This window comes from Bubalus bubalis, chromosome 7, assembly GCF_019923935.1.
Source record: "Bubalus bubalis isolate 160015118507 breed Murrah chromosome 7, NDDB_SH_1, whole genome shotgun sequence".
Lineage (NCBI taxonomy): Eukaryota > Metazoa > Chordata > Mammalia > Artiodactyla > Bovidae > Bubalus > Bubalus bubalis.
In genome coordinates this window covers 29,236,910-29,259,746 of record NC_059163.1, presented here as the reverse complement: position 1 = coordinate 29,259,746, position 22,837 = coordinate 29,236,910, and the positions used below count along the sequence as shown (strand labels likewise).

Below are 22,837 nucleotides of genomic sequence, written 5' to 3'. Positions count from 1 at the left end.
CAAAGCGATAAACTGTCCAACACACCACTATATTTTTCAAAGGAGAAACAAATTACTTCTTTTCAAAAAATTTAATTTCACTATTGTTTCCTCAGGCTAAGCAATCATTTTCCTACTGTGAAATACATTCTAGATCGAAAAATCACTGCACTTAAAATCCTACATAATCCATACTGTTACCATTAAGTTCAACAATTGATCAACATTAAAAACAGTACAATTAAGCAAGAACAATAATATCACTGAGTAAGAAAACAGTCTTTTAAATTCAGGTAGGTAAAATGACTCTATTTACAGCATGTTTACTACTGGTTTCTTTATAAGTAGAGTGATTATTTTAACTATTTTGGACAGATGTCTCAAAATGAGAGAAGAATCCTGATAATGCCAACAATGGCCATAAGGTCAAAACCCAGTCTTCAATGTTTAGGAATGTATGTGGTTGACAGGAAAACCTTATGGAAACCCCGAGGTGGAGGATTTCTGCTTTCCCTCTTCTCTGGATAAGGCAAGTGTGACCACACCTACCCGAGAAGAGGCATAAAAAAGATAGGAGAGGAGAATAAGTATAAAGTAGAGTGAGTTAATTGCCTTCTTCCTGTTGAGGCAAGTTATTAAACTATAAGCCCCTCTATTACTATCAAGGGCACCAGTCTATCACAACCAAATTTATGATTTCTTACAATATCATCTTTATTTTAAGGATATTACAGCTTAGAAATACTCAAATATTAATTCAAAACAAATATCTACTTTAGATTTAAATCTATGACTGAGCTCATACTCTAAGTATTCAATCTAAGAATAATAAATCTCAAATGCTAACTTAAGAGAAAGATGGAAAACTACTAAAATGTGTTAGAAATCCTTTCCTTCTAAAAAATTCTCAGAATCAGTTTTAAGAATGCCTTATTAAATGTTTATATAAGGAAAAATTATTCAAATCTTTGTCATACACACAAAAAAGAAAAATTCTTTTAAAGTCCTTTGAAATACTTCATAAGAACATATAAATTAGAAAAACAAATTTTAAGAGTTGTTTTCTCTAAAATGAATCAAATTCTCATTTAAAAGTAGGCTATTAAATACAAAGTTCCATTGAAAACTCAAATGCTTATCTATAATTTTTAAGCTCTAATGCAATAAATATAAAGGGAAAAAAAAATAAGAGACAAAATTTTGCCTTATAGTTATTATCCGGTCTCCCGTCTTGTCTTTCTGCTTATCAATATCTATGTGTGCACCAGTGAACTCCCGAATCGCATTAATATTACAGCCTCCTCTTCCAATCACTCTGGATATCACAGTTGATGGAACAGATACTTTCTTTGACCTGTTTAATGGTTAGAAAAATAAATTAAGATAAATCATAAATATCAGTGGTTGTAATTAAGACAGTTATACTAATTTTATAATAAAAAATGCAGAACATTGTTGAATAAGCCTCTTCTACCTAGTCTCATCCTAAATGAAACAAGGCAACTAAGAGCCACAGAAAAAAAGAGTGAGTTTACCAAAAACTGTTTGCTTTTTTGACTTTTATCCTTCATTACGATCTATAAAGCACATCCATGTAGACATACACTCTGTAAACGCAACTACTAATGGCAAATAAGACAGACGGGTTCCCACCCACATATACTGACTGTGTAGAAACCAAGTAAGAAACATAACACGATGTCGTAAGTGCTCTAACAGGGTATCATAAAGACACACTGATGGGGTGTCTAATCTAGCCCAAGGAGTTAAGAAAGGTTTCTTGTGAGTGCCTTTAGGTGTCTGACTTACACCTTATATTCTTGTTTTTATTACCCAATATTTAACTGAAAGGATGATACTGAAAATTCATGTTTTCCTGCATTCTTCTAGAGGCCTTCAAATGATTATCCACAAATATGGATACTTGCTAAGGTATGTTTAGTTGTGTGAGGAAACAGAAAAGCCTGTTGGAATTCCAAAAAGCAAAACCCACCTAACATAAAATTACTCAGATTCAGCAAAGGTAGATATAAATTTCTTACAAGTCTAAACTAAAGAATACTTCTAAAAGAAAAACAGTATAACTCTCAATAAAAAGAATGCGCCAATTATGCTTCAATGAATAAGTAAATTATTTATTCACAACAGATTAAATACTAAATTAGAATTTTTTTAAAAACCTTGCCTCTCTGCCCTTTTATATATATAACTAAGTCACCTGATAATTCCTTTTCCCTTAAAGAACATAACTCAGGGATCATTATTTTAAATTAGTTAAGAATTTGTTTGTATACTATACTATAAGATGCATGCAGGGACTTCCCTTGGTGGTCTAATGTCTGGGAATCTGCCTTCCAAAAGAGGGGATGGAAATTTGATCCCTGGTTGGGGAACTAAGATTCCCACATGCCCTGGGGCAACTAAGCCCAGGCACCCACAGCTAGAGAGCCTGAGTGCTCCAGAGTCTGTTTGCTATAACAAATGAAGCCCACAAACCACAAGAGGAGCCTAAGTGCTGCAACTGGAGATGCCCACAACAGCAATGAAGACCTGGTACGGCCAAAAATAAATAAAACTGCATGCAAAAACCAGAATTATCTTTTTATATGAGAGCATGGATAATGGAACCTGGTGAGTCCCAGTCCACGGGGCTGCAAAGAGTCGGACATGACTGAGTGACTAACAGTGAGAATGAACTCTGGTGTTATGATTTTAATTAGTTTAAGAGCCATGTGACAGACAGAGATGAAGACAGAGATGGAGGCTGAGGGGAAGTCTTGGCCGAAAACAGGAAAAGAAATGTACATCATACTTTTTTTGGATCACATCCTTTCTAGGTAGGTGGTATCTTACCACCTTGCAGTTTCTGGGATACTGTTTTACTTTTTAACACACATTATTTTAAAAATCCCAAGCAAAATACAGTAAAATATTTTAGTTCTAAAACTCTTGAAGTAAAAATATTCTATGATTTGAAGACAAGAATAGTTTAAAATCAATATTTATTTACTCTCCAAATATTTATAAGCATGTGATAGACACTACCTACTGGGCTTCAAGGTTACAAGGAAGAATAAGACAATCTATCACCTTAAAGAAATTAGTTCACTACCAAAAGCCAGTATGTATGCAGGTGAAGCAGACACACAAAGACCTAACTTTTTATGTAAAATCTCCCAGCTTTGAAAGTATTAACATATACTTTTTTCCATATAAAATATAGTATAGGTTGTCTCCATTGGCAGCCCTGGGCCACCAGTTTGTTTGCAGCATTTGGAACAGTTGGGGAATTTAATCGCAAGGTAGACTGTACTTCTCTGTGAAATAGAGCACATATAAAAAGAATGAGAAAAACAAAGAAATAATCAATTACCTCCTTACAACCTCTTTCCATCCTTCTTCCCTCTTCTGTCCACGCTTGGGACTTGCTACTGTTAATTTCCCATTTGGAGAGGAAAGGGGAGATGGACCAGATTTTGTGCAAGTGGAGAGAGAATTACTGGTCACTTCACTGATAGTCTCTGACAATCTTTAACAAGGAGGAAAAACACACATTAAATATAGAACAGATGAAGAATTTTTGAATGATAACAGCAAACTAACACATGATTTTATTCTTTATTTTCTGAATATTATGAATAAATGAGAAATTTATTTTTCATTTTCCAATACTGGGCAAAATATGAAGGGGCAATTTTAAAAAGATATTATTTAGAGGTCAAATATAGCGGAACTAAAATACAATAACAATCTCTGAAAAACCACAACCGATACTTGTCATGGGTTAACAACCCAAATGAAGAAATTACACAGTAATTCTTTAAAGAAGTGTGCCTTCTTTAGAACAAAGACTAACACTTACTTTGTCTTTTTCATTTGACTGCTTTACTAAAAAATTCAGCAACAAAGTGTTTCATAATGATACTGTAAATTGTGAAAATAAAAATTGGAACTCACTTTATTGAAGTCTTGCCAGAAACAGATTTTCTCTCCTCCTTTGGAAATGTAACCAGAACTGATGGCTGTTTCTTGCTGGTCACAGTGGTAGTGACCACGGCAGGTGAGTGATTGTCACTCTTTCGGCTGCTGTTGCTGTTACTACTTTCATCACTGCAACTGGAAATTCTCATGTTATCACTATCTCCACTCTCGCTGGTACTGCTGCTCTTGGACTCTCCGTTCACCTTCTCTGGCTGACTGTATGAGATTGGTAGTGGATCATCAAATATAATTTGAACGTTTTCCGGAGTAATTTTATTTTTCCTGTTTTTCCTCTTTGAACTGGTTGTAGTTATGGTATTATTTCTTTTACCATGGGAACCTGCCAAAGTGGTCCAGGTTGCAGATATACCTATGGTAGTAGTGGTTGTGGCACTTGGAGGCTCTGTCAAGACTTCAGGTTCATCTGTAGAAGCAGTAATACCGAATTAGCAAGTTCTAGTGTTCTTGCCATACATTTAGCTTTAAGAACTTGACAAAAATAAACTGAGAGGCTACTCTACTACTACTACTTTTAGATATAAAGTCATCAGTCATTCCATTATTCACTAGTAATGAGATGGATATGATTTATCTATTCTCCTCTCTGTTCCTAAGTTCTAAATAACATATACTAGGAAGTTATAAAAAAATATTTCAGGGGACCTTCTTCATAGTCCAGTGGCTAAGACACTACACTCTCAATGCAGGGGACCCACGTTTGATTACTGGTCAGGGAACTAGATCCATCATGCCACAGATAAAATCTTACATACTGCAAGTAAAGACCCTATATGCCGCAACTGAAAAAGAATCCTGTGTCCTGCAACTAAGACCTGGTGCAGACAAATATATAAACATTTTTTAAAAATTTGGAATTCTTTTAGGAACGAATATGTTACTATATATTACATATTATTCATAATTATTAAATTTCTCAAGTGTAATAATGTTATTGTTGTGTACAGTATATATAAGACTATTCAAAAAAAAAGAGGAAAAATATAAACGTGCCACAATGTTATATGAATCTAGGTGACTTGCAGGTATTCATCATACTAACTCTTAAAATTTTCTGTAGCCTGAAATTTTTCAAAATAAAAGACTGGAAGAGAGGGAAATACACACATACACACCATACATATATGGTGGTTTAATGACAATGGTTCTTTCTAACGATATCCTTACCTCAAATGATTTTTAGTTAGAAAGTAATTAAAAGTAATTTCCTCATTTAAGAAAAAATCTGAACATGGTCTTGACTGTAGATGAAATTATGGAAGTACTGATAATTTTTTTTATGATTTTATGTATTTATTCCAGGTGCAATGTCAGACATCAGCAATTTATTTTCAGATAGCTTAGGGAAAAAAATATGTATATACACTTAGAGAAAAAAATAAAGCAAATATAGTAAAATGTTTGTTTTTAAATTAGGTGAAGGGTATTCAAGTGTTTGTTTTATCATTCTTTCAACTTGTGTATAGGTTTGGAATTGTTTACAATGGAAAGTTGGGATGAAGTCAATAAATAAAAAGGGCATAGAAATACTTTAGGGTTTAATAATATAAAAGATCTACTGTTATCTTGACTCATTGACATTTAATGTTATCTTAAGTTATTTATATTTAATGAAATATAATTTTGAATAGAAAGCATTATATGAAAGAAATTAGACGATTTAGAGAAAATACCTTCAACTTTATGTTTTTCTTTTTCTTGAGCAGCTTGGAGTTCAAAGTTTTCTTTATTTTTGGCTTCAATTTCTTCTAGCTTTCTTCTTTGTTCTTCCTTTTTCTTTCGTCTCTTCTCCTTTCTCTTTTCTCGTTTGGCAGCCAAAGCCAGCCTTCGACTTTCTTCCCTTAACTGTTAAAGAATCAATAAAACAGAATTATAACATTGGAATTTTCATTGGAAAAATGTTGTCACATAATGTCATTCATCATAAAGGTACTGGGATACCATAAAATTCAAAGTTATCTTAGTTCAACTCACTGATCAAAATCATACTCAAATCACTGTAAAGAGAAGATACTATTTTTAAATGTCAAGATCAAATTAATGATAAAAGACAACCTAATTTCAAAATGGATGATTGATAAAGATATATATAACTCCATAGTCACTAAGGAAATGTAGATGATAAGAGGTATCAGATAGCAAAAGTTTGGGAAAATGAATTCTTTCCTACACTGCCATTGGTATAAATATCAGAGTTTTTGGAAAGGTAATTTGAAAGCCTTCTATGAAAATTACAAACTGCTTATCCTAAGAATATATTCTATAAAATGTCTACCTCTAGTAGAAAAATACAGGTTTAATACTTTCCATTGCAAAAGCTGATTACTATGGTAGTAAAAGGAAACAGGCAAATTCATGTGGTGAGATCCAGGGTGGGGATAAATTAACAACAGTATACATTTACAGAACACTGAGCTGTGCTCACATGCTCAGTTATGTTGGACTCTTTGCAACCCCATGGACTGTAGCCCACCAGGCTCCTCTGTCTATGGGATTCTCCAGGCAAGATATACTAGAGTGGATTGCCATTTTCACCTCCAGAGAATCTTCTTGACCCAGAGATCGAACCCACCTCTCCTGCATCTCCTGCACTGGCAGGCAGATTCTTTACTACTGGTGTCACCTGGGAAGCTATCTATATATTTTATGTGCATTTTAAACATATGTCAAAACAATGATACTCAGTTTATGGAAAATGTCACAATAGCCTAACTAATGAAACCAGTGCTTAGAGACAAGCTTATAAGCCAAATCAGACTTAAGTTTCTTGAGAAAAAGTCTGATTTCGTTTTTTTAGTCTCCAGCCTTTGTTAGTCACTCCTCCTCCCTTTTGAAATAATCCCTGCTCAGGGTGACTGAAAGGTTTTGCCACCTTGAAAGTTTTCACATCCGGAGGCAATGCACCATAATTACATTCTCTTGGGTAAGAGATAAGATTTTTGTTTTTGGAAAGATAAATAATTAAGGAGAAACTATAGAAAATCAGATACTTTCTCAAGCAGATGGATTTCAGGAAAAAACACAAATGGAAACTGGAGATATAGAATTTGTTTGCATAGTATCTGCCCCCTAGAAACTTTTGCTGATCTTTCAAAAGTACCCAAGTTTCCTCTCAGTTCAGATCAGTTCAGTCGCTCTGTTGGGTCTGACTCTTTGCGACTCCATGGACTGCAGCATGCCAGGCTTCCCTGTCCATCACGAACTCCCAGAGCCTGCTCAAACTCATGTCCATCGAGTCAGTGATGCCATCCAACCATCTCATCTTCTGATGTCCTCTTCTCCTCCTGCCTTCTATCTTTCCCAGCATCAGGGTCACTTCTTTGCATCAGGTGGTCAAAGTATTGGAGCTACAGCTTCAGCATCAGTTCTTCCAATGAATATTCAGGACTGATTTCCTTTCCTTCAGGATTGACTAGTTGGATCTCCTTGCAGTCCAAGGGACTCTCAAGTCTTCTCCAACATCACAATTCAAAACCATAAATTCTTCAGGGCTCAGCTTTCTTTATAGTCCAACTCTCACAACCATACATGAATACTGGAAAAACAATAGCTTTGACTAGATGGACCTTTGGTGGCAAAGAAATGTCTCTGCTTTTTAATATGTGGTCTAGGTGGGCCATAGCTTTTCTTCCAAGGAGCAAGGGTCTTTCAATTTAATGGCTGCAGTCACCATCTGCAGTGATACTGGAGCCCAAGAAAATAAAGTCTCTCACTGTTTCCACTGTTTCCCCATCTATTTGCCATGAAGTTATGGGACTGGATGCCATGATCTTAGTTTTTTTAATTTTGAGTTTTAAGCCAGCTTTTTCACTCTCCTCTTTCACTTTCATCAAGAGGCTCTTTAGTTCCTCTTCACTTTCTGCCATAAGGGTGGTGTCATCTGCATATCCGAGGTTATTGATATTTCTCCTGGCAATCTTGATTCCAGCTTGTGCTTCATCCACCCCAGCATTTCACATGATGTACTTTGCATGTAAGTTAAATATGCAGGGTGACAATATACAGTCTTAATGTACTCCTTTCCCATTCTGGAACCAGTCTGTTGTTCCATGTCCAATTCTAACTGTTGCTTCTTGAACTGCACAAAGATTTCTCAGGAGGCAGGTAAGGTGGTCTGATATTCCCATCTCTTTCAGAATTTTCCAGTTTGTTGTGATCTATACAGTCAAAGGCTTTGGCGCAATCAATATTGCAGAAGTAGATGTTTTTCTGGAATTCTCTTGCTTTTTCTGATCCAACGGATGTTAGCAATTTGATCTCTGGTTCCTCTGCCTTTTCTAAATCCAGCTTGAACATCTTGAAATTCACGGTTCACATACTGTTGAAGCCTGGCTTGGAGAATTTGAACATTACTTTACTAGCATGTGAGATGAGTGCATTTGTGTGGTAGTTTTGAACATTCTTTGGCATGTTTATGTAGGCCAGTTTGATTGAGAATAGTAGAAAATCACTTTCAGATAGCATATCAGTGGTCTTGATTACCTAAGGTCCAACAGGGCATTTTAAAGACTTTTATCTTTTACTGTGCTGGAAATGACACTGTAGTTGTTCTTGTTGTTCAGTTGCTCAGTCATGTCAAACTCTTTGTGACCAGATGGACTGAAGCATACCAGGCTTCCCTGTCCTTCACTGTCCCTGGGAATGTCGCAAACTTATGTCCATTGAGTTGATAATGCTATCCAACCATCTCATCCTCTGTGGCCTCCTACTCTTCTGCCCTCAATCTTTCTCAGCATCAGGCTCTTTTCCAAACAGTTGGTTCTCTGAATCAGGTGGCCAAAGTGTTGGACCTTCAGCTTCAGTATCAGTCCTTCCAATGAATATTCAGGACTGATTTCCTTTAGGATTGAGTGGTTTGATCTCCTTGCTGTCCAAAGGATTCTCAAGAATCTTCTTGAGCACCACAGTCCAAAAGCATCAATTCTTTGGTGCTCAGCCTTCTTAATGTCCAATTCTCACATGTGTACATAACAACTGGAAAAACCATTGTTTTGACTATATATGGACCTCTGTCAGAAAAGTGATGTCCCTGATTTTTAGTATGCTGTCTAGGCTGTCACAGCTTTTGTTTCAAGGAGCAAGCATCTTTTAATTTCATGGCTGCAGTCACCATCTGCAGGTGATTTTGGAGCCCAAGAAAAGAAAGTCTGTCACTGTTTCTATTGTTTCCCCATCTTATCTTCCATGAAGTGATGGGACTAGATGCCATGATCTTAAGGTTTTTGCACGTTGAGTTTTAAGCCAGCTTTTTCACTCTCCTCTTTCACCTTCACTAAGAGGCTCTTTGGTTCCTCTTGGCTTTCTGCCATTAGGGTGGTGTCATCTGCATATCTGAGGTTATTGATATTGCTTCTAGCAATCTTGATTCCAGTTTGTGATTCATCCAACCTGGCATTTTGCATGATGTACTCTGCATATAAGTTAAATAAGCAAGGTGACAATATGCAGCCTTGAGGTACTCCTTTATCAATTTTGAACCATTCCATACCAGTCCATTGTTCCATGTCCGGTTCTAACTTGCTTCTTGACATGTGTACAGATTTCTCAGGAGGCAGGTAAGGTGGTCTGGTATTCCCATCTCTTTTAGAATTTTCCACAGTTTTTTGTGATTCACACAGTCAAAGGTGTTAGTGTATTAATGAAGCAGAAGTAGATGTTTTTCTGGAACTTTCTTGCTTTTTCTATGATCCAACAGATGTTGGCAATCTGATCTCTAGTTCCTTGGCTTTTCTAAATCCAGCTTGTATACCTGGAAGTTCTCGGTTCACATATTGTTGAAGCCTAGGCTGAAGGATTTTGAGCATTACCTTGCTAGCATGTGAGATGAGCACAATTGTGTGGTAGTTTCAACATTCTTTGGCATTGCCCTTCTTTAGGATAGAAAGAGAAAACCTTTTCCAGTCCTGTGGCTACTGGTGAGTTTTCCAAATTTGCTGGCACGAGTGCAGAACTTTAATAGTATCATTGTTTAGGATTTGAAACAGCTCAGCTGAAATTCCATCACCTCCACTAGCTTTATTTATAGTAATGCTTCCTAAGGCCAACTTGAGTTGACACTATAGGATGTCTGCCGTTAGATGAGTGACCACACCATTGTGGTAATCTGGGTCATTAAGATCTTTTTTGTACAGTTTGTCTGTATATTCTTGCCACCTCTGTTTCTCTGCATTATTCACTTAAGAAGGCTTTCTTTCTTGTCTCTCCTTGCTATTCTTCAGAACTCTGCATTCAGTTGGATATATCTTTCACTTTTGCCTTTCACTTCTCTTAAAAAAATACATATATATATATACACACACACTGGGTCTTAGCCGTGGCATGTGGGATCTAGTTCCCTAACCAGGAATCAAACCCAGGCCCCCTGCATTGGGAGTTCAGAGTCTTAGACACTGGGCCCCCAGGGAAGTCTCTCATTTCTCTTTTCTCAGTTATTTGTAAGGCCTCCTCAGACAACAATTCTGCCTTGTTGCATTTTTTTTTCCCTTGGGGATGGTTTTTGTCACCATCTCCTGTACAATGTTACAAACCTACATCCATAGTTCTTCAGGCCCTCTAACAGATCTAATCACTTGAATCTATTTGTCATGTCCACTGTATAATCATAAGAGACATGATTTAGGTTATATCTGAATGGCCTTGTGGTTTTCCCTACTTTCTTCAATTTAAGTCTGAATTTGGCAATAAGGAGTTCATGATCTGAGCCACACTCAGCTCCAAATCTTGTTTTCACTGACTGTATAGAGTTTTTCTAACTTTGGCTGCAAAGAATATAACCAGTCTGATTTTGGTATTGACCATCTGGTGATCTCCATATGTACAGTCGTCTCTTGTGTTTCTGGAAAAGGATGTTTGCTATGGCCAGTGTGTTCTCTTGGCAAAACTCCATTAGTCTTTGCCCTGCTTCATTTTGTACTCCACGGCCAAACTTGCCTGTTACTCCAGGTATCTCTTGACTTCCTACTTTTACCTTCCAGTTTCCCATGATGAAAAGGAAATCTTTTTTGTGGTGTTAGTTCTGGAAGGTCTTGAAGGTCTTCAAAGAACCAGTCAACTTCAGCTTCTTCAGCATTAGTAGTTAGGGCATAGACTTAGATTACTGTGATGTTGAATGGTTTGCCTTGGAAACGAACCGAGATCATTCTGTCATTTTTGAGATTGCATCCAAGTACTACATCACCGACTCCTGTTGACTATGAGGGCAACTCCATTTTTTCTAAGGCATTCTTGCCACAGTAGTAGATATAATGGTCATCTGAATTAAACTCACCCATTCCCATCCATTTTTAGTTCACTGATTCACTCTTGCCATCTCCTGTCAGACCACATCCTATTTACCTTGATTAATGAACCTAACATTCTCTGTTCCTATACAATACTGCTCTTTACAGCATCAGACTTTACTTTCACCACCAGACACATCCCAAAAGGGATTTTAAAAACTTTTATCTTTTACTCTGAGTGAAATGGTACTGTGGGGTTTTGGGCAAAAGAGTGATCTGGTCTAAGTGATACAAGATGATCACTTTAAGTGTTAAACAGAGAACAGATTGCAGAGCAGTGATGGAATCAGGGAGATTAGTTAAATGACTACTGTGGAAATAAAGATAAGATATGATATTAGTGACTTGAACCAGAGTGAGAAGTGATGAATAGTGACTAGGATTTCAGATAGAGATCCAAGGCAAAGGTCACTCAATTTTGCAACACAGTGGAGAAAAAATCAAAGATCATATCAAGACTTTTAGCCTGAGCAGTTATAGAGTTGTGGGTTTGGAGCAGGCAAAGATCAGGAGTTCATATTTGGACATTAAGTATGAGATGTTTAATTAGGTTTCCACAAGGACATGTTGAGTAGCTAGCTGGATATAAGAGACTATAGAGTGTAGGGAAGAGGTCTGGGCTAAAGATATAGATTTTGGATCAGCTATTATATAAAGGTAAGAAACAGGATGAGATGATCAATAGATAAAGAAGATCCTGTAAAAAGCTAAATGGCTTACCAACTAAGAGGAGAGATGAGGAGGAACTAGAGACACAGAAGGAATACTCAGAAAGATTAAGAGAAAAACCAAGAGTGTGTAATGTAACGGAGGCTAAGTAAAGAGAGTATGTCACGTGTTACTAGGTTTAGTAAGGTAAGGATAGAGAAGTAATCATTGGATTTAGCTACGTGAGAGTCCCTGGAGACCATAAAAACATAGTTTGGTAGAGCTGAGGGAGTGACAACCTAGCAGGAGTAGATTCAAGAAAAAAGGAACTGGAAATTACCAAAGTAGACAAGGAGTTCTGCTGCAAATGGGAGCAAAGAAATGGGCTTGCAGCCAAAGAAACAGGGGCAGGAGAGAGGTACTGGAGAAAGCAAAAGCTTTCTTAAGACTGGATAAAGAAATGTGCCTATTGATGAGGATGATTCAGGAAAGAGAGCAAAATGATACAGAAGAAAAGAGAATTGCTACAACAATGTTTTTGACTAAGCCATAGCAGACAGAAAATATGATCTAGCTCACAACTGGAGGGATTGGTTACAACAAGTTTATCCAGTGACTAGTAGGAGGTGTACAGGTGCAGGGGTTGGTGGGTTGGGAAGACAGAGTTGGGGGATGTCTCTGGCAGTTTTCTTCTGGTGCTTCAGTTTTCTCACTGATTGGAGTAGGATGCAAGATCATCAACTGAGGTTGAAAAAGAGGATATACTAGATGTCACAGGGTAAAGGAGAAAGAAACAATGGTCTAGATGAGTGGCAGGATAAACTAGGGAAATATATAGTATGACTACTGGGCAGCATTAAAGGGTTCACTGTCACACATTTAAAGTAAAATTAGTCATCAAGATTGATGTTTTTTTTCCCCCCTCTTAGAAACTTACAGTTACTAGGCTTGAGGTAAGAATAAGGAGAAAGAAGAGTCAGGCCAGTGAAGGGTGGCATTATAAATGGATCCGTCTATTTACTGGTAGACAGAATGTTTTCAGGATTGTTGGAGGCAGCTTTACTCTAGAGGGAGTAAAGCTGAAAAGAGGTGATAATCAGAGAACGAAATGTATAGAACTGTGATTGTGAGGTAGGCTTATGAATCAGTTCAGTAGTGGCAAAAAAAAAAAACAGACAAAAAAGAAAACATCCATTAGAAACATTTTAAAAATATACCCTACATAATTCCCTAAAAGATTAATGAAAGTTTACAAAGGGGATAAATAAGTGATAAAGTACAGGGGTAAAAACATTAAAAATGCAGACCAATAACATCCATCATGGATTCTAACAGCCCAAAGCATAACCTAGTTGTTAATGTCCTAAGAGATCAAGCAACTAACCGCGAGTATTCCAAAGTTAGACCAGAGGAACTGCTCCAGAGCATGAACTCTTGCACATAGTAAATAGTCAGTGAATCAAATGTTTGCTGCATAAGCATAAGGTAATCTGATAAATATAACAAGCCGTATTGAGCAGCAATTTTCACAAACCTATTAACCAACATTTTCAAATTAGAAAGGTTGATCAATGTAATAAGTTATCCATGTAGAACATCCAAGTTAAACTAGATAAGACCAACTTCAGTGATGTTTCTAAATCAGAAATGGTGCAGCCAGAATGTACCAAGTCTCAAACGGCAAAAAGGTGTATTTTTCCAGATGTAAATCATAAGCAAAAAATTGTGCACCAAACTCTAACACATCTCAATCTGATAATTTACCAAATACACTAGAAAGAAGCTGCAGTTTAGGCAGAATAGTCTCCTCCATAATCTAAAATTCTATCTATATACCACCCTCATTCAAAACTGCTTATAAAGTATCAATGCATATGGAATAATTTACATTTAATTAATTTATGATTAAGAATTAATATTATGGGGAAATATGCAATGACACTGAAGGAAATTCTTTTCGAATTGCTTTAAATCTGAGGCTCTGAAAACATGAACATTAAGGTTAAGAAAGGCTGGCAAGAATTCAAAGAAACAACACTTATGTACTGCTGATGGTATTAGGGAAATATTCTGGAAGTATCAAATTTAAAATATACTGACTCATGTGAAGAAAGAAACTTATTCCATAAAAATAAAAGTGCCAAAATATAGCAAAATATGTATAATAATGTTTATTGCAACATTATGTGTAGTGACAATACTGGAAACTTACTATGTAGTATATTACACAGTTATAAATCACTATCAATTGAAAATATTTTTCAGTTATTGACAGTGGGAAAACCAAGTATTAGAGTATTATGTTCACATCATTCTTTTATTTTTAAAGTATACTATCTTCACATACATGGATACTTATGTGTTCAACAAATGTTTACTAACATGCCAGGCATCATTTTGTGGTTCATACACTCTAGTGGTAGAGAGAGACAAACAAGTTAAGTAAAATGTAGTATTTAGAATATCAGAACATGAAAATAAAGAAGGGAAGAAGAGTAGAAAGATGTGAAAGGGAGACTATAATATGAGGCAACTTTGCAGAGTTCACAGTTTACACTGCACATATTGTAACAAAGAAAAACCCATTCACGTTAAGAATAGACATGCACAACTGGACATATGCCTAAATGCTGTCTGACTTTGTAATCCACAGGCTTGCAGTATATTCCTAAATGTATTTCATGTAATGTATAAACAACAAAGGGATGAAACAAAAATTTTATTTAAAAACAAACGTCTATGTCTCAGCTAAAAAAAAGGATGCTTTTTACAACTGTGTTTTTGTTTAGTTGCTAAGTCGTGCCCCACTCCTTTGTGACCCCAAGGACTGTAGCCTTCTAGGCTCCTCTATCCATTGGATGTCCCAGGCAAGAATACTGGAGTGGCTTGCCATTTCCTTCTCCAGGGGATCTTCCTGACCCATGGATCAAATTTGTGTCCTTTGCATTGGCAGGAGGGTTCTTTACCACTGAGCCACCAAGGAAGCCCTTCTGAGATTTATAACAATGCAAAAAGAAACAGTATCATTAAATAATACTTAGAGAATCTAACATTTAAAAATGAGAGAGTAATGCAAAAACAGGACATTATAATACTGTAAGGAGGAAGCACTAAAACCCAGGTGGACTTCAATTAAGGGGAGCAAGGAAACCAGGGAACTAAGAATAAAGAAGTAGATTTAAATCCTATCCTAGATTAGGTAAGTTATTTATTATCCCATAGATTTAGTTTTTCCATCTGTAATATGAGGGTAATAACACTTTTATAGAGAAGATTCAAATAATTTACATTCTCTCCTATAATTTGACCCTATATATCGCCTGGCATTTTAGTAAACATTAAATAAATACTAGATGCAACTGGTCATATTTCACTAGCTGGTTATGCCTTGGTCGTGTATGTCTTCCTAGTGCATTTGGTACTTCTGATAAATCTGTTGGCAACAAATTACAAGGTTCAGGATCAATGTAGTACAGATTTGGATGAGGATTAAGAAAACATTAGTTGAGATAACTGAGCACTATAGAGGCTAGGCTCTCTAAGTTCCAGACAGGTAAAGTAATCGTTACGGTGATTATAACAATCTGTTCTCAGGATATTATAATACTATAATACTGTATTATAATAGCCTGTAACAATCACTGTAATTATAACAATATGTTCATATTCAATTAAAACCTCAAAGTGGCCAAGAAAAAGCTAATTTTTATTTGATCAGAATATAAACTAGAAAATTTTTTTAAATGAAAAACCTTAATATAAAAAATATTTTTGACTTTAGAAAAAAATGTTTAAAATTATTTTATTTTCTTCATGCAAGATGAAATATGTAGCTTAACATAGTAAGTCTAAACAAGAAGAATGTACCCGACCCTAATGAAAAATATTCTCTTCTCTAAATTTTTGGTAGAATTCAGCTGTGAAGCCGTCTGGACCTGGGCTTTTGTTTGCTGGAAGATTTTTGATTACAGTTTCAATTTCCGTGCTTGTGATGGGTCTGTTGAAAAATATTCTAATATACAACTAACTTGTGAACAACATGGGCTTCAACAGGCCCATTTCATGTGAACTCCTTAAAATAAGTAAGTACTACAATACTACACAAATTGCAGTTGGTTGAAATCCATGGACTTGAAACGGCAGATATGTAGAGCCCAACTCTAAAGTTACGCGTGGATTTTCAGCTGCATGGTGGAGTGATCAGTGCTCCAGCCCCACTATTACTGCATATTTAAAAACTGCATGTTCAACTTTAGAGCATTTTTAACCTTTTTAAAAAAGATAAAACATGGCAGAATATATATTCTATAATATTGAATACCAACCAATTCTTTTCCTTCTATGATTACTATTTCTATAATATTACATTCTAGAGGACAGTTAGTGATAGAACAGAGAGTAAAGAAGCAGCTATGGGTCTGTCCAAACTATACAGTGTTTGGAGTATTTTACTCCCTGCAGGAATAATGGGGATGATGCTGTAGTATGCCTGAAAGAGATTTGGATGGGGATTATCAGAACATTTGTTGAGATAACTGAGCACTAGAGGCTAGGCTCTCTCACTTCCAGATCAATGCAATTCCTACAATAACATTTAGTTAATTTAACTATAAAAAAAACTACTTTAATGATATAACAATATTTAAAATACTCAATTCTACCAGTTGAGCCAAACTTGGAGAGAAAACCATGTACATAATTTAAAGCAAAAGCAAAACAAAGCAAAAAACCACAAATAAGGAGGAAGAAAAGCAGAAAGGAAAAAAGTAGATAATATTTTTCATATGTAAAGGTTATCATATGGAAAGGTTACCTTTTCCAAGTCTAACTCCTCTAATAAAATGCTGGCATTTTTGTTTGCTTCAGCAGCCTGTCTATCTTTGGCTTGTACTATTGATTCCATACAAAGGTGACACTTCTTCAGCATCTCCTAAAACAAAAAAATTAAGATGTTTCTAACCTCAAAATAATTAACATTTAGATAGATTCCTGAAAACATGAAAATATTAAATAAGGTACTTGAATGAACAAACAGTAAAGATCAATAGTAGGGCAAAAAGGGTACAAATAAAAACATAATTTAAATGGCATGTTTTTTAAAATACATAAGCAAAGAGCCTCTACTGTTCTTCAAAATAACATCCATCTGACTGGTACTAAAAGTATTTAGTCCTATAATTTTAAAAATGAGAAATCATACTGCAAATAGACCTGCAATAATCTGTTAGGTGGTTAACAGGCTAAAGGAAAAGGGCAATGTCAACAAAAGAAAATGGGTTTAAAAAATTTTTAAATACTTATTTGGCAAGAACTGTTCTCAAATACTTAGTTTGTTTCTGTAACTTCTTATGCTGAATCATTCATAAAAAACAATATTTATAGACTTTTCTCTTATTTCATTTTCAGAACACACTTTTTGACAGGAAAGGGATATTTCCATACTAAGATAAAGCCTTATTTTCAATTTCTGTCCCCCTACATAGATATCTAGGAATACTATTTCTCATGAAAAAATCTAGAGGCAGGCAAGACAGTGGATTAGCTATGTTAAATCAAAAATTAATGAGAAAAGTTGCTGTCACATAATAACTGGGAAAATGAAAGACATTTTTACATTTTTCAGAGGCATGACTTAGGATTTCATTCCAATATTTTGATTTCAATTAGAATTCTAAGGGATTTATTTTATGTTCTCTTCCTTTCCTGCAAAAAAATCCTAGCAAATTCATTCTTAAGCTGACAGTCTGACTTTTATATTATGTTGAACATGTTAAGAGTTTTCTTGACCATAAGTAAAAGTACTATGCTAATTTTTGTTTAAGTATAAAAAAAATTCACTGACTTGTTCCTCTCAGAAGAGTTATCAGTCTGGTTAGATTATATCACTAATGAATAGTAATAATAACTTGCTATAGGTTGTTTATTATCAACATTAAAATTAAATTAGCTTAAGTACTATCTAAAAAGCCAAAGTAATTCTATCACAGAAAATGTTTTATTACTTCATTCAGTTCAGTTTAGTTCAGTCGCTCAGTCGTGTCTGACTCTTTGCGACCCCATGAATCGCAGCATGCCAGGCTGCCCTGTCCATCACCAACTCCTGGAGTTCACTCAGATTCACGTCCATCAAGTCAGTGATGCTATCCAGCCATCTCATCTTCTGTCGTCCCCTTTTTCTCCTGCCCCCAATCCCTCCCAGCATCAGAGTCTTTTCCAATGAGTCAACTCTTCGCATGAGGTGGCCAAAGTACTGGAGTTTCAGCTTTAGCATCATTCCTTCCAAAGAACACCTAGGGCTTATCTCCTTTAGAATGGACTGGTTGGATCTCCTTGCAGTCCAAGGGACTCTCAAGAGTCTTCTCCAACACCACAGTTCAAAAGCATCAATTCTTCAGCGCTCAGCTTTCTTCACAGTCCAACTCTCAGATCCATCCATATGGAAAAACCATAGCCTTGACTAGACGGACCTCTGTTGGCAAAGTAATATCTCTGCTTTTCAATATGGTATCTAGGTTGGTCATAACTTTTCTTCCAAGGAGTAAGTGTCTTTTAATTTCATGGCTGCGGTCACCATCTGCAGTGATTTTGGAGCCCCAAAATATAAAGTCTGACACTGTTTCCACTGTTTCCCCATCTATTTCCCATGAAGTGATGGGACCAGATGCCATGATCTTCGTTTTCTGAATATCGAGCTTAAAGCCAACTTTTTCACTCTCCTCGTTCACTTTCATCAAGAGGCTTTTTAGTTCCTCTTCACTTTCTGCCATAAGGGTGGCGTCATCTGCATATCTGAGGTTATTGATATTTCTCCCGGCAATCTTGATTCCAGCTTGTGCTTCTTCCAGCCCAGCGTTTCTCATGATGTACTCTGCATAGAAGTTAAATAAGCAGGGTGATGATATACAGCCTTGACGTACTCCTTTTCCTATTTGGAACCATTCTGTTGTTCCATGTCCAGTTCTAACTGTTGCTTCCTGACCTGCATATAGGTTCTCAAGAGGCAGGTCAGGTGGTCTGGTATTCCCATCTCTTTCAGAATTTTCTGCAGTTTATTGTGATCCACACAGTCAACGGCTTTGGCATAGTCAATAAAGCAGAAATAGATATTTTTCTGGAACTCTCTTGCTTTTTCGATGATCCAGCGGATGTCGGCAATTTGACCTCTGGTTGCTCTGCCTTTTCTAAAACCAGCTTGAACATCTAGAAGTTCACGGTTCACGTTGCTGAAGCCTGGCTTGGAGAATTTTGAGCATTACTTTACTAGCGTGTGAGATGAGTGCAATTGTGCGGTAGTTTGAGCATTCTTTGGCATTGCCTTTCTTTGGGATTGGAATGAAAACACCTTTTCCAGTCCTGTGGCCACTGCTGAGTTTTCCAAATCTGCTGGCATATTGACTGCAGCACTTACACAGCATCATCTTTCAGGATCTGAAATAGCTCAAGTGGAATTCCATCACCTCCACTAGCTTTGCTCATAGTGATGCTTTCTAAGGCCCACTTGACTTCATAGTGTTCATTAGGAAAGTAAATACTCCGAAGAGTTTCTTAAGTAGCCTACTTCATTCCCAAATACTACATAAATGAAAATAGTTATATGCCACACATTATTGCTCAAACTAAGGCTTCTTTTCTTAATGTGGAATATACAAATATAAAAAAGCCAAATGGGATCCCAAGTTCATAGAGTGGGGATGAATTTCATCAGTGTATTACCTTATCAGTGATCGTTGCTATGTATCTCATACATTCAGAGTCTGATGGAAACTGATTGACTTCTTTGACTAAGTAGCGCACCACTTTCACATGACCCTAAAAAACAGATATCAATGTCAGACTGAAAACAAACTCTATCAGAATTCAGTAAATCTAGTCTGTCTGAACAACGATTTCATTGGCATTCGTGCCACAAAATAAACAGTTAAGTTGGGTATGATTGGCATTTCAAATAAAAAAGTGAAGTAGGAAATGGCAACCCACTCCTGTATTCTTGCCTAGAAAATTCCATGGACAGAGGAGCCAGGCAGGTTACAGTCCAAGGGGTCGCAAAGGGTCAGACATGACTGAGCGACTGAGCACACAAACAAACAAAGAGACAGGCTTTGGTTTTAACGAATTAGATAAATCTACATTGTTCACTTTCATTCCAACTCCTGAAAAGATACAGAATAATTTGAGCTAAAATTCTAGTCAGTCAGTCAGTGTTAGTCTAAATCATTCTGAATTTTTAAAAAGATAACCAAAAGTCAGTATGAAGAAATACATGATATGTGTGAAAGAAAAACCTCACCTTCCCCCCCAGCCCCAGCTAACTCATTAGATCTTAGCATCCTATTTCAATTTTAAGCATCAAAAGAGTAGAAATAACAATTTTGTTCTTTTTTTCAGGTGAAAACTGAACAGATAGTACTGTACTAGGTAATTAAAAGAAAATAAGATACACTTGCCTAAAGCTTAAATAATGGTTATATTATTTACTATTAACAAAATTCTCTATGTTAAAAATCTTTAGACCCTATTCAAGAGACTCTCTACTTTCTCTAATCTATACTATTAATGACACAACACCTCTAAACAGACGGATAAACATATGTTTATAGTCAGTACATTTCCTCTGTTGCCTTTATTTTTTACCTTCTCATCTACATCTTTTAAAATTACCTGTACCTTTTAACTAAACAGACATTTCTCCAAAGACATACAGATGGCTAATAGACACATGAAAAGATGCTCAGCATTACTCACTATTTGAGAAATGTAAATCAAAACCACAAAGAGGTATCATCTCATGTGGGTCAGAATGGCCACCATCAAAGTCTACAAACAATAAATGCTGGAGAGGGTGTGGAGAAAAAGGAACCCTCTTACACTGTTGGTGGGAATGCAAACTGGTACAGCCACTATGGAGAACAGTGTGGAGATTCCTTAAAAAACTGGAAATAGAACTGCCATATGACCCAGCAATTCCACTGCTGGGTATACACCCCAGGGAGACCAGAAGTGAAAGAGACACATGTACCCCAAAGTTCAATGCAGCACTGTTTACAATAGCTAAGGCATGGAAGCAACATAGATGTCCATTGGCACGCGAAGGATAAGGAAGTTGTGGTAATATACGGAACGGAATATTACTCAGTTTGAGTCAGTTCTAATGAGGTGGATGAAACTGGAGCCTATTATACAGAGTGAAGCAAGTTAGAAAGAGAAACACCAATACAGTATATTAATGCATATAATGGAATTTAGAAAGATAGTAACGACTACCCTATATGCAAGACAGCAAAAGAGACACAGATGTAAAGAACAAACTTTTAGACTATGTGGGAGAAGGCGAGGGTGGGATGATTTGAGAGAATAGCACTGAAACATGTATATTACCATATGTAAAATAGATGACTAGTTCAAGTTCAATGCATGATGCTGGGCACCCAAAGCCAGTGCTCTAAGACAACACAGAAGGATGGGGTGGGGAGGAAGGTGGGAGAGGGATTCAGGATGAGGGGACATGTGCGCCCATGGCTGATTCATGACAATGTATGGCAAAAACCACCACAATACTGTAAAGTAATTATCCTCCAATTAAAATAAATAAATTAATTTTAAAAAACTACCTGTATCTTTTAATGAATACCTTAAATGGCATTTGCACCTTTGCTTGATGCCTCATTAACACTTCTACAGTATTTAAAAATATTTATATGGGACAATTCAGTTACCTAATTTTGTCTGTGGATCTCTGATTACATTTTGTACAAAATGCAACACTTGGAATCTGTACAACTGTACACAGTAGGTAATAAGAAAATAAGTACTGAAATGAATAACAAAAGAGTATAAAAGGTGTATAAAAGTGCCCTGCTTAAGGAGCTAAGTCTATTTGGAAACATGAGGTATATGCATGTTATATGTTAAGGTAATAACAATATATTTGTCAAAATAAATGATAAAGGTAATAGCAAATTGTAGAATTTCTATAATCTTTAAGAGATAAGGTATTTCAATGTGAGCTCAAATGGAATGGGAAGAGTTTCTGTAGAAGTGGAGATTTACATTGCACCCAAGAAATGAGTAATTTTAGAAAATTGAGGAAGGACATGGGCATTCCTGAGATGAGAACAAAGGTGATATGAGAGACAGTGACACAAAAAAGACCAAGCAAGTGGAAAAATCACATGAGGGACTCAATGGGAGATGAGTTCAAAGGGCACTAGATTAGTCTCTGAAGAACAACTAAGATTCGATTTCAGAGGATTACAGAGACTGGCGAGACAGGAAAAGTTTCTTGAAGAGGATACTAACAGAGTGAAATGGTTAGGAAGATAAACTTGATATGCTAGCTTGCTTGAAGAGGGAGCTAGTCACTGAGAATAAGTATGATTAGCGAGGAAAAAAAATTCAGAGTCAGTGGGAAGGTAGCCTGGAACACCCAGGGAAGAGATGGTATAAAGAATAAGAGAAATTAATAAGAGAAAAAAGGAAAAGATTTTTTTAAAAACCAATTTTTCAATACAACAAAATAATTTGGAATCTGTAAGAGATTTTACCTATTGAATGAGAAAACTCAAAACTATAATCCCTGGAATAATAAACTGGCTTTCCAAATAACAAATCAGACCTGCATTTAGGAGATCAACCAAATCATTAAATCAAGTAACTTATATATAGTTCTATGTTATGCACTACAGAAGGTTTCAATTTCACAAAATTTATTTCTACTTCTGAAGGTTTCAAATATTGGCAGCTCAATTTTCATTCTTCTTTTTTTTCCCTAGAAATTAATGTGAATAATTAAAAATAAAATCAATTTAAGTTAAATTTTTCTGTGTGCTAATACAAGAAAACACTCATTCATAACTAAGTAATTAATTACTCTTAGCTGGATTCATATTTTGCAAAAGAGTAAGACTGCAACTAGATTTTAAAAATTCTACATA

General features: G+C 36.0%; 1 protein-coding gene across 13 annotated transcripts in view; it reads right to left on the bottom strand.

Moving 5' to 3' along the window:
* ANKRD17 (ankyrin repeat domain 17) overlaps positions 1-22,837 on the bottom strand; it is a 166,172-nt gene that overhangs the window by 21,445 nt on the left and 121,890 nt on the right. For all 13 annotated transcript variants that reach the window (XM_044945787.1, XM_025289919.2, XM_025289918.2 and 10 more), the window contains 6 exons: positions 19,620-19,715; positions 16,720-16,836; positions 5,652-5,823; positions 3,937-4,384; positions 3,353-3,508; positions 1,184-1,333 (listed from right to left, as the gene is read on the bottom strand). In XM_044945787.1, the coding sequence (XP_044801722.1) occupies positions 1,184-1,333; positions 3,353-3,508; positions 3,937-4,384; positions 5,652-5,823; positions 16,720-16,836; positions 19,620-19,715 (1,139 nt within the window). The remainder of the gene's footprint in view (positions 1-1,183; positions 1,334-3,352; positions 3,509-3,936; positions 4,385-5,651; positions 5,824-16,719; positions 16,837-19,619; positions 19,716-22,837) is intronic.